The 12,311-nt window shown below is 44.5% G+C and overlaps 1 protein-coding gene across 1 annotated transcript in view; it reads right to left on the bottom strand.

The window, feature by feature from the left end:
- The window catches only part of LOC106590733 (inhibitor of nuclear factor kappa B kinase regulatory subunit gamma), a 90,418-nt gene extending 80,418 nt beyond the window's left edge, over positions 1 to 10,000 (bottom strand). Inside the window, 10 exon segments of the mRNA XM_045692797.1 lie at positions 4,592 to 4,707; positions 5,350 to 5,421; positions 5,423 to 5,453; positions 5,738 to 5,785; positions 5,859 to 5,917; positions 6,019 to 6,054; positions 6,057 to 6,194; positions 8,453 to 8,718; positions 8,904 to 8,988; positions 9,074 to 10,000. Of these exon segments, the coding sequence (XP_045548753.1) occupies positions 4,592 to 4,707; positions 5,350 to 5,421; positions 5,423 to 5,453; positions 5,738 to 5,785; positions 5,859 to 5,917; positions 6,019 to 6,054; positions 6,057 to 6,194; positions 8,453 to 8,718; positions 8,904 to 8,988; positions 9,074 to 9,193 (971 nt within the window). The 5' untranslated portion in view covers positions 9,194 to 10,000.
- Positions 10,001 to 12,311: the final 2,311 nt, after the last annotated feature.

Below are 12,311 nucleotides of genomic sequence, written 5' to 3'. Positions count from 1 at the left end.
CTGTTGTACAACTGACTAGGTATCCCCTTTCTGTTGTATAACTGACTGGGTATCCCCCCTTTCCCTTTCTGTTGTATAACTGACTAGGTATCCCCCTTTCCCTTTCTGTTGTATAACTGACTAGGTATCCCCCCTTTCTGTTGTATAACTGACTAGGTATCCCCCCTTTCCGTTGTATAACTGACTAGGTATCCCCTTTCTGTTGTATAACTGACTAGGTATCCCCCTTTCTGTTGTACAACTGACTAGGTATCCCCCTTTCTGTTGTATAACTGACTAGGTATCCCCCCTTTCCCTTTCTGTTGTATAACTGACTAGGTATCCCCCCTTTCTGTTGTATAACTGACTAGGTATCCCCCCTTTCTGTTGTATAACTGACTAGATATCCCCCCTTTCCCTTTCTGTTGTATAACTGACTAGGTATCCCCCCTTTCCCTTTCTGTTGTATAACTGACTAGGTATCCCCCTTTCCCTTTCTGTTGTATAACTGACTAGGTATCCCCCTTTCTGTTGTATAACTGACTAGGTATCCCCCCTTTCCGTTGTATAACTGACTAGGTATCCCCGCTTTCCCTTTCTGTTGTATAACTGACTAGGTATCCCTCCTTTCCCTTTCTGTTGTATAACTGACTAGGTATCCCCCCTTTCCCTTTCTGTTGTATAACTGACTAGGTATCCCCCTATCTGTTGTATAACTGACTAGGTATCCCCCTTTCCCTTTCTGTTGTATAACTGACTAGGCATCCCCCTTTCTGTTGTATAACTGACTAGGTATCCCGCTTTGTTGTATAACTGACTAGGTATCCCCCTTTCTGTTGTATAACTGACTAGGTATCCCCCTTTCTGTTGTATAACTGACTAGGTATCCCCCCTTTCTGTTGTATAACTGACTAGGCATCCCCCCCTTTCTGTTGTATAACTGACTAGGCATCCCCCCTTTCTGTTGTATAACTGACTAGGTATCCCCCTTTTCTGTTGTATAACTGACTAGGTATCCCCCCTTTCCCCTTCTGTTGTATAACTGACTAGGTATCCCCCTTTCTGTTGTATAACTGACTAGGTATCCCCCTTTCTGTTGTATAACTGACTAGGTATCCCCCTTTCCACAATGAAACATAAGATGGGTTTGGAACCAGAGTTGTCTGCATGCCACAAGCTGTGTGAACACACACACACACACACACACACACACACACACACACACACACAGCTTTTTGACAGTATGAGATTGTATGATGTTTTTGAATAACAAAAATCCTAACTGTTCTTCCTGTATATAACACTATGGTGGTAATACATTATAAATGTTCTTCCTGTATATAACACTATGGTGGTAATACATTATAACTGATTTCAATGGCTCTCTCTCTCCATTCAAATTGTTTCATACTGTTCGATGAAACTTCAACCAAAAAATTGACAACGAATGAAAAAGCCAGAGAGGAGTTATTGTGAGAGGGTAAGGGCCAGTGTTGGCCAGTGTTTCCCGGTGGACCCTAATTCATGTTACATTAAATGTTCTCTCTTACTATAGTTTTGACGTAGCAAAAACACGAAGGCTTCCTCTCTGATATACAGCAACACGCTGATCTAGGTCGATACCAGCACTGGAACAGGCTGTACAAGCAATCTGGTTACAGATTAGTGGCTAAAGCTATTTATTTTACACACAACATGCTAAGAAAATACCAACAAGCTGTTTGCAGACAGTAAGATACGCAAACTACTAGTGGAATTATAGAACACTTGTGGATTTATATGAAGAGGCAAAGTGGAAGTCAGCATCGGAGTCACTGCATCTGCAGCATTGACCCTGCATATTGTCACTGCATCTGCAGCATTGACCCTGCATCTGCAGCATTGACCCTGCATATTGTCACTGCATCCGCAGCATTGACCCTGCATATTGTCACTGCATCCGCAGCATTGACCCTGCATATTGTCAATGCATCTGCAGCATTTACCCTGCATATTGTCACTGCATCTGCAGCATTGACCCTGCATATTGTCACTGCATCTGCAGCATTGACCCTGCATATTGTCACTGTATCTGCAGCATTGACCCTGCATATTGTCACTGCATCTGCAGCATTGACCTGCATATTGTCACTGCATCCGCAGCATTGACCCTGCATCTGCAGCATTGACCCTGCATATTGTCACTGCATCTGCAGCATTGACCCTGCATCTGCAGCATTGACCCTGCATATTGTCACTGCATCCGCAGCATTGACCCTGCATATTGTCACTGCATCTGCAGCATTGACCCTGCATATTGTCACTGCATCTGCAGCATTGACCCTGCATATTGTCACTGCATCCGCAGCATTGACCCTGCATATTGTCACTGCATCCGCAGCATTGACCCTGCATATTGTCACTGCATCCGCAGCATTGACCCTGCATAGTCACTGCATCCGCAGCATTGACCCTGCATATTGTCACTGCATCCGCAGCATTGACCCTGCATATTGTCACTGCATCCGCAGCATTGACCCTGCATATTGTCACTGCATCCGCAGCATTGACCCTGCATATTGTCACTGCATCCGCAGCATTGACCCTGCATATTGTCACTGCATCTGCAGCATTGACCCTGCATATTGTCACTGCATCTGCAGCATTGACCCTGCATATTGTCACTGCATCTGCAGCATTGACCCTGCATATTGTCACTGCATCTGCAGCATTGACCCTGCATATTGTCACTGCATCTGCAGCATTGACCCTGCATATTGTCACTGCATCCGCAGCATTGACCCTGCATATTGTCACTGCATCTGCAGCATTGACCCTGCATATTGTCACTGCATCTGCAGCATTGACCCCGCATCCGCAGCATTGACCCTGCATATTGTCACTGCATCTGCAGCATTGACCCTGCATATTGTCACTGCATCTGCAGCATTGACCCTGCATATTGTCACTGCATCCGCAGCATTGACCCTGCATATTGTCACTGCGAGTGGTTGTTGTTGACAGGGGTGTTCGTGGAAAGAGACAAGGAGAGAGATGACTGACGTAGCAGAGACAAGGAGAGAGATGACTGACGTAGCAGAGACAAGGGAGAGAGATGACTGACAAAGCAGAGACAAGGAGAGAGGTGACTGACAAAGCAGAGACGAGAGAGATGACTGACGTAGCAGAGAGAGATGACTGACGTAGCAGAGACAAGGAGAGAGATGACTGACGTAGCAGAGACAAGGAGAGAGATAACTGACGTAGCAGAGACAAGGAGAGAGATGACTGACGTAGCAGAGACAAGGAGAGAGATGACTGACGTAGCAGAGACAAGGAGAGAGATGACTGACGTAGCAGAGACAAGGAGAGAGATGACTGACGTAGCAGAGACAAGGAGAGAGATGACTGACGTAGCAGAGACAAAGAGAGGGATGACTGACGTAGCAGAGACAAAGAGGGATGACTGACGTAGCAGAGACAAGGAGAGGGATGACTGACGTTGCAAAGACAAGGAGAGGGATGACTGACGTAGCAGAGACAAGGAGAGAGATGACTGACGTAGCAGAGAAAAGGAGAGGGATGACTGACGTAGCAGAGACAAGGAGAGAGATGACTGACGTAGCAGAGACAAGGAGAGAGATGACTGACGTAGCAGAGACAAGGAGAGAGATGACTGACGTAGCAGAGACAAGGAGAGGGATGACTGACGTAGCAGAGACAAGGAGAGAGATGACTGACGGAGCAGAGACAAGGAGAAAGATGACTGACGTAGCAGAGTGAACTATAAAAACAGACATCATTCCATGTGGAGGAGTGGAGTCTGACATTGAACAAACTGAAATACCGTTATACAAGGTCAAGTAAAACCCAAACCGGTCTCCCATCAGCACCAGTAGAGAATAAAACCCAAACCGGTCTCCCATCAGCACCAGTAGAGAATAAAACCCAAACCGGTCTCCCATCAGCCCAACCAGTAGAGAATAAAACCCAAACCGGTCTCCCATCAGCCCCAGTAGAGAATAAAACCCAAACCGGTCTCCCATCAGCACCAGTAGAGAGTAAAACCCAAACCGGTCTCCCATCAGCACCAGTAGAGAGTAAAACCCAAACCGGTCTCCCATCAGCACCAGTAGAGAGTAAAACCCAAACCGGTCTCCCATCAGCACCAGTAGAGAATAAAACCCAAACCGGTCTCCCATCAGCACCAGTAGAGAATAAAACCCAAACCGGTCTCCCATCAGCACCAGCAGAGAATAAAACCCAAACCGGTCTCCCATCAGCCCCCAGTAGAGAATAAAACCCAAACCGGTCTCCCATCAGCACCAGTAGAGAATAAAACCCAAACCGGTCTCCCATCAGCACCAGTAGAGAATAAAACCCAAACCGGTCTCCCATCAGCACCAGTAGAGAGTAAAACCCAAACCGGTCTCCCATCAGCACCAGTAGAGAATAAAACCCAAACCGGTCTCCCATCAGCACCAGTAGAGAATAAAACCCAAACCGGTCTCCCATCAGCACCAGTAGAGGTAAAACCCAAACCGGTCTTCCATCTGCACCAGTAGAGAATAAAACCCAAACCGGTCTCCCATCAGCACCAGTAGAGAGTAAAATCGGGTAAACGTTGTCGTACCTATCGTCCAATATGTTGCGGTCCTGCTGGCTCCGGTCCAAACAGTTCTGCCTCTCTCTCAGCTCTCCCAGGAGAGATGTTACCTGGGCCTTCAGCGCCTCGCCGTCCTTAGCCAGCTAAACACACAGGAAGAGCTTTCTCTGAGTACTGAAAGGACCGTCTAGTAGGACTGAGTGTTAGACAAAATGACCAGGGTGTGTACCTTGGTACAGTGTGTGTGTAGTGTGTGTGTGTAGTGTGTACCTGGGTACAGTGTGTGTGTAGTGTGTGTGTGTAGTGTGTGTGTGTGTGTGTGTGTGTGTGTGTATAGTGTGTGTGTGTAGTGTGTACCTGGGTACAGTGTGTACCTGGGTACAGTGTGTGTGTAGTGTGTGTGTGTGTGTGTGTGTGTGTGAGTACCTGGGTACAGTGTGTGTGTGTGTGTGTAGTGTGTACCTGGGTACAGTGTGTACCTGGGTACAGTGTGTGTGTAGTGTGTGTGTGTGTGTGTGTACCTGGGTACAGTGTAGTGTGTGTGTGTGTGTGTGTGTGTGTGTGTGTGTGTGTACCTGGGTACAGTGTGTGTGTGTGTGCGTGTGTGTGTGTGTGCGTGTACCTGGGTACAGTGTGTGTGTGTGTGTGTGTGTGTGTGTGTGTGTGTGTGTGTGTACCTGGGTACAGTGTGTGTGTGTGTGTGTGTGTGTGTGTGTGTGTGTGTGTGTGTGCGCGTGTGTGTGTGTGTACCTGGGTACAGTGTGTGTGTGTGTGTAAGTGTGTACCTGGGTACAGTCCTTGTCCTTCTGTTTCAGCAGCACTTCAGTTCTGTCTCTCTGAGCTGAAGTCTTCTGGAGGGGAATCTAACTTCTCCTGCAGCTCTCTGTACCTACACACACACACAGGGACACCACACACACACACACACACACGGACACACACACACGGACACACACACGGACACACACACACGGGGCACACACACACGGGGCACACACACACGGGACACACACACACGGGACACACACACACGGGACACACACACACGGGGGACACACACACACGGGGACACACACACCGGGGACACACACACACGGGGACACACACACACAGGGACATATTTAGGGTCACAGGTCATAACCACTACAAGGCAGAATAGTGAGACACACTTACCTGCCCTGTGTGGCTTGAAGTTGCTCTGTGAGTTTGGCCAGGTGGGAGCTGAGGAGACAGGAAGCAGACACATCAGCACACAGCAGGAAGTGATGCCGACTGTGAGAAAATGACATCATACCTGTCAGAGGAGGGCGCGGCATCGGAACGCTGAACCGTTTCCTCGGTAACGCCACCACTCTGAGGAACACAATTATACTCCTCAGTAAAGACTTCACATTTTCAAGCTATCAATTCTTACCTTTCTTCGACAGAATGACCCTACACACACACACACACACCAGTTTGGTTCGGAGTTGCTCAACCGAGCGACGAAGGCAGTCTCTCTCTCTCTCTCTCCCTCATCCCTCTTTTTCTCCAGCTCTTCATTCCTCCTCATCAGATCTCTCATCACTTCTTCCAACTTCTCTTTGTGGCTCTTCAGCAGCTGGACAAAGTCTTTACCTCCTCCTGCGGGCTAGAGAAAGAGACAGGAAGTTGGAAAAGAGAGATAGTATATCTCCACGTTGCCATAGAAACAACAAGCTTGTATTGAAAGAAGGAGTGAAGGAGAAACAGAAGCTAAAAACTAAAAAGGAAAAGCACATGACTTCAGGTTAACTCCTTTATTACACACAGAGAGAGAGAGCACCCCCACACCATCACACCACCTCCTCCTCCATGCTTCATGGTGGGAACCACACATGTGGAGATCATCCGTTCACCTACTCTGCGCCTCACAAAGACACGGCGGTTGGAACCAAAAAAATCTCACATTTGGACTCATCAGACCAAAGGACAGATTTCAACCGTGAAGCATGGAGGAGGAGGTGTTATGGTGTGGGGGTGCTTTGCTGGTGACACTGTCTGTGATTTATTTAGAATTCAAGGCTCACTTAACCAGCATGGCTACCACAGCATTCTGCAGCAATACGCCATCCCATCTGGTTTGGGCTTAGTGGGACTATCATTTGTTTTTCTAATGTCCATTGCTTGTGTTTCGTGGCCCAAGCAAGTCTCTTCTTCTTATTGGTGTCCTTTAGTAGTGGTTTCTTTGCAGCAATTCAACCATGAAGGCCTGATTCACGCAGTCTCCTCTGAACAGTTGCTGTTGAGATATCTGTTACTTGAACTCTGAAGCATTTATTTGGGCTGCAGTTTGAGGTGCAGTTAACTCTAATGAACTTATACTCTGTATTCCTTTCCTGTGGCGGTCCTCATGAGAGCCAGTTTCATCATAGCGCTTGATGGATTTTGCAACTGCACTTGAAGAAACTGTCAAAGTTCTTAAAATATTCCAGATTGACTGACCTTCATGTCTTAAAGTAATGATGGAATGTCGTTTGTCTTTGCTTATTTGAGTTGTTCTTGCCATAATATGGACTTGGTCTTTTACCAAATTGGGCTATCTTCTGTATACCACCCCTACCATGTCACAGCACAACTGATTGGCTCAAATGCATTAAGAAGGTAAGAAATTCCACATATTAACAAGGCACATCTGTTAATTGAAATGCATTCCAGGTGACTACCTCATGAAGCTGGTTGAGAGAATGCCAAGAGTGTGCAAAGCTGTCATCAAGGCAAAGGGTGGCTACTTTGAAGAATCTCAAAAATATTTTGATTTGTTTAACACTTTTTCGGTTAGTACATGAGTCCATATGTGTTATTTCATAGTTTTGATGTCTTCACTATTATTCTACAATGTAGAAAATAGTCAAAATAAAGAAAAACCCTGGAATGAGTAGTTGTGTCCAAACATTTGACTGGTACTGTACATACAATGTATTCAGACCCCTTGACTTTTTCTATATTTTGTAACGTTACTGCCTTTTTCTAAAATTGGTTAAATTATTTATTTTCCTCAACACACAATACCTCATAATGACAAAGCAAAAACAGGTTTAGAAATGTTAGGATATTTATTACAAATAAAAACAAAAATACCTTATTTACGCAAGTATTCAGACCTTTTGCTAGGAGACTTGAAAGTGAGCTCAGGTGCATCCTGTTTCCATTGATCATCCTTGAGATGTTTCTACAACTTCATTGGAGTCCACCTGTGTTAAATTCAATTAATTGGACATGATTTGGAAAGGCACACACCTGTCTATATAAAAGGTCCCACAGTTGACAGTGAATGTCAGAGCAAAAACCAAGCCATGTGGTCGAAGGAATTGTCCATAGAGCTCTGAGACAGGATTGTGTTGAGGAACAGATCTGGGGAAGGGTACCAAAACATTTCTGCAGCATTGAAGGTCCCCAAGAACACAGTGGCCTCCATCATTCTTAAATGGAAGAAGTTTGGAACCACAAAGACTCTTCCTAAGAGCTGGCCGCCCGGCCAAACTGAGCAATCGGTGGAGAAGGGCCTGATGGTCACTCTGACAGAGTTCCAGAGTTCCTCTGTGGAGATGGGAGAACCTTCCAGAAGGACAACCATCTCTGCAGCACTCCACCAATCAGGCCTTTATGGTAGAGTGGCCAGACGCAAGCCACTACTCAGTTAAAAGGCACCTAAAGGACTCTCAGACCATGAGAAATAAGATTCTCTGGTCTGATGAAACCAAGAGTGAACTCTTTGGCCTGAATGCCAAGCATCACATTTGGAGGAAACCTGGCACCGCTCATCACCTGGCCAATACATTTCTAAAAACCTGTTTGCTTTGTCATTATAGGGTATTGTGTGTAGATTGATGAGGGGGAAAAAAAACAATTGAATCTATCTGCACTGACCAGAGAGGATGCCATAGGTCCGTTGGTCTCCGAGCCATGGCTGGGGCCGTTGACTAGCAGGCCTTGGTTCGGTCCAGGGTTGGAGGGGCTAGAGGAGCTGGCCAGGCTGGTAAGGCTGTGGTTCTCCATGGCCAGTCTCTCCACTAGCGCTCGGGCCTCCTGGAAACGACAGCTGAGGAACTCCCTCTCTTCTCTAGATCTCCGCTGCCATTCCTCCATCTCCTCACAGCGCTCACGCAGGGCCTGGTTACTACGCTGCAACGCCTCTACACACACACACACACACACACACACACACACACACACACACACACACACACACACACACACACACACACACACACACACACACACACACACAATCTGTGCCTCATTGTGGATCCAAATAAAATATTTGTATGTGTTTGAGTAAATGTGTGTGTGTGTGTAAATGTGTGTGTGTGAGTCCTACCTCGGAGCTGCTGGTTGTCTCCCAGTAGTCTAGACACCACCTCATTGGCTGCCAGCTCAGCGGGAACCTGAAGAGCCACGCCGCCCTCGTCCCACTGCAGGGGCTATGTCTGCCTGGGGCTGCACGCCACCCTCGTCCCACTGCAGGGCTATGTCTGCCTGGGGCTGCACGCCACCCTCGTCCCCTGCCATCTCCCACTGCAGGGGTATGTCTGCCTGGGGCTGCACCATGCCGCTGAACATTATGCGTCGTATCATATAGAAAACAAGAAACGTATACAGAAACATCATCAGTTCTGTACAGCATTACTAATTAATATCTGCCTGTTGGCACTGACCCGAAGACTCAAAGCTACTAGTACAAGACACTAGGTAAGTTACCATTCACCCAGGGTTTATTCCACAAAAAGCAATGACAACAACAACAACAAATCATTGCAACATCGGAAACGGAAGCAATGTTCTAAAGATCGACAACATTTTTATCCATTTCACGGGAGGAATTTTTATTTTGCCAAACTTTCTTTATTGCGACAATAAATTAGGATTTCCACATACTTCTGAAGGTACGCAAGGCACGTGATTTTATCACGTAACAATAAGTTCCACTCCACATTTAATTCTAAAATGTTCTACTTCTTGCAAAAATCATTATTTTTTAATAGTTAAAAAAAATATTGCCCTGACTTCCAACAATGCCTGAATTGCTTCGCCTTGTTTTTCTGGCTGGCTGGAAAGTTTCACCATCCAATTATAATCAGATCTACAGGAAGTTTCCTCCGTGGCGACCATGGACAGCGGCGATACATTGACACAAGAGACATATTAGAATATGGCAAATATTAGGCTGGACAATAGAACAAGTTAAAAATTCACCCAAGGCTGAAAAACAGCCAAAGAACGTTGGCTGAGCTGGAACGACGGCAAATGAATTGAAACAAACCTTCACAGAGTCTCTTCTGACTGAAGTGATGCTTAGAATTCCCATTTCCCTTAAATATCACAACATTTTTTAATCCCTTTTTCATTTTACCACTACAATCTGTTTGGACAAAACTGGAAGAAAAAAATACAACTTGTGTAAACATCCACCCCTCGATAGTGTGAAACTCGCGCGCATGTCTGCGTAATGAGGAAGTAGGGAAAACATGAACAATTCTGACTATTTTCTGGTCTATTGATCGATGACAACCGAGCTCTCTGTCCAGATTTACATAATTACAAAGATGAGATTCTCCTGATTAAAGTGGTGTCTGACTTGAAAAAAAAATCTAAATATACACATTCTGAGATTTTTGGTGAAATAAGACAGTCATACCCCTATAGGAAACAATGGGACGACCTCCTGAGTTCCATGAGTGAAAATACAATTTTGAAATTTTAACAGCATACTATGCTACCCACATTTACATCATTAGAAAGAATAGATTATCCTGAATGAAATGGTGTAGAACTTCCAAACATCCATTTTGAAATACAGACATTATGTTGGGGACAGAGGAATGGCTAAAGAACAGTTTTATTTAACCAGCTTAATATTTTATCTGCTACCATTTGCCTTTTTTCTGTTCTACAATGTGGTTTGAACTAACACATTTTTTATTTCACCTTTATTTAACCAGGTAGGCTAGTTGAGAACAAGTTCTCATTTACAACTGTGACCTGGCCAAGATAAAGCAAAGCAGTGAGACACAAATAAACAACAGAGTTACACATGGAGTAAAACAAACATACAGTCAATAACACAATAGAAAAAAAGTCTATATACAGTGAGTGCAAATGAGGTGAGATAAGGGAGGTAAGGCAATAAATAGGCCATGGTGGCGAAGTAATTACAATATAGCAATTAAACACGAATGGTAGATGTGCAGAAGATGAATGCGCAAGTAGAGATACTGGGGTGCAAAGGAGCAAGATAAATAAATAAATAAATACAGTATGGGGATGAGGTAGGTAGATAGATGGGCTGTTTACAAATGGGCTATGTACAGGTGCAGTGATCTGACAGCTGGTGCTTAAAGTTATGAGAATCCAGCTTCAGTGATTTTTTGCAGTTCGTTCCGCAGCAGAGAACTGGAAGGAAAGGTGGCTAAAAGAGGAATTGGCTTTGGAGGTGACCAGTGAGATATACCTGTTATACCTGATATACTTCCCTTTTCATTATTCACATTATTCTAATTCTCTGATAGCAAGGCAAGCAGACAGGCAGCACACTTCTGAAAACAAACAGCTCAGCAAAGCAAAGGCTCTTAAGATCTACCAGATGTATATATATGAATCTAATTTCCAGCGTGTTTCTAGTGTTTATGTTAAAGGTGAATAAACAGTTATTACATCCATTTTTGGATCCACATCCATTTTTCTTTTACTTATAAATGAATGATGTCTCCCATTGATTCTGAAAATAATATAAACCGTATAAATGAGCTTAGTTCAACAGTCATTCTCTATCAGAAGCCAAAATACAAGCTTGTTTAACTCCAATGTTTGTATAAAAAAATTACATTTAAAAAATATATAACACTGTAAAGCTACAAAACTGGTTGAGAGAAATGCCAAGAGTGTGCAAAGCTGTCATCAAGGCAAACGGTGGCTACTTTGAAGAATCTCCAATATAAAATACATTTTGATTTGTTTAACACTTTTTTGGTTGCTACATGATTCCATATGTGTTATTTCATAGTTTTGATGCCTTCACTATTATTCTAAAATGTCGAAAATAGTAAAAAACCCTTGAATGAGTAGGTGCGTCCAACCTTTTGACTGGTACTATCTATCTATCTTTTTATTATATATATATATATATATATATATATATATATATATATATATATATATATATATATATATTGCTCAAAAAATAAAGGGAACACTTAAACAACACATCCTAGATCTGAATGAAATAAATAATCTTATTAAATACTTTTTTCTTTACATATTTGAATGTGCTGACAACAAAATCACACAAAAATAATCAATGGAAATCCAATTTATCAACCCATGGAGGTCTGGATTTGGAGTCACACTCAAAATTAAAGTGGAAAACCACACTACAGGCTGATCCAACTTTGATGTAATGTCCTTAAAACAAGTCAAAATGAGGCTCAGTAGTGTGTGTGGCCTCCACGTGCCTGTATGACCTCCCTACAACGCCTGGGCATGCTCCTGATGAGGTGGCGGATGGTCTCCTGAGGGATCTCCTCCCAGACCTGGACTAAAGCATCCGCCAACTCCTGGACAGTCTGTGGTGCAACGTGGCGTTGGTGGATGGAGCGAGACATGATGTCCCAGATGTGCTCAATTGAATTCAGGTCTGGGAACGGGCGGGCCAGTCCGTAGCATCAATGCCTTCCTCTTGCAGGAACTGCTGACACACTCCAGCCACATGAGGTCTAGCATTGTCTTGCAT

Source organism: Salmo salar, chromosome ssa13 (genome assembly GCF_905237065.1).
Source record: "Salmo salar chromosome ssa13, Ssal_v3.1, whole genome shotgun sequence".
In the NCBI taxonomy this organism is placed as follows: Eukaryota; Metazoa; Chordata; class Actinopteri; order Salmoniformes; family Salmonidae; genus Salmo; species Salmo salar.
The sequence above is the reverse complement of the archived record's forward strand: the minus strand, read 5'-3'. Positions and strand labels throughout refer to the sequence as shown.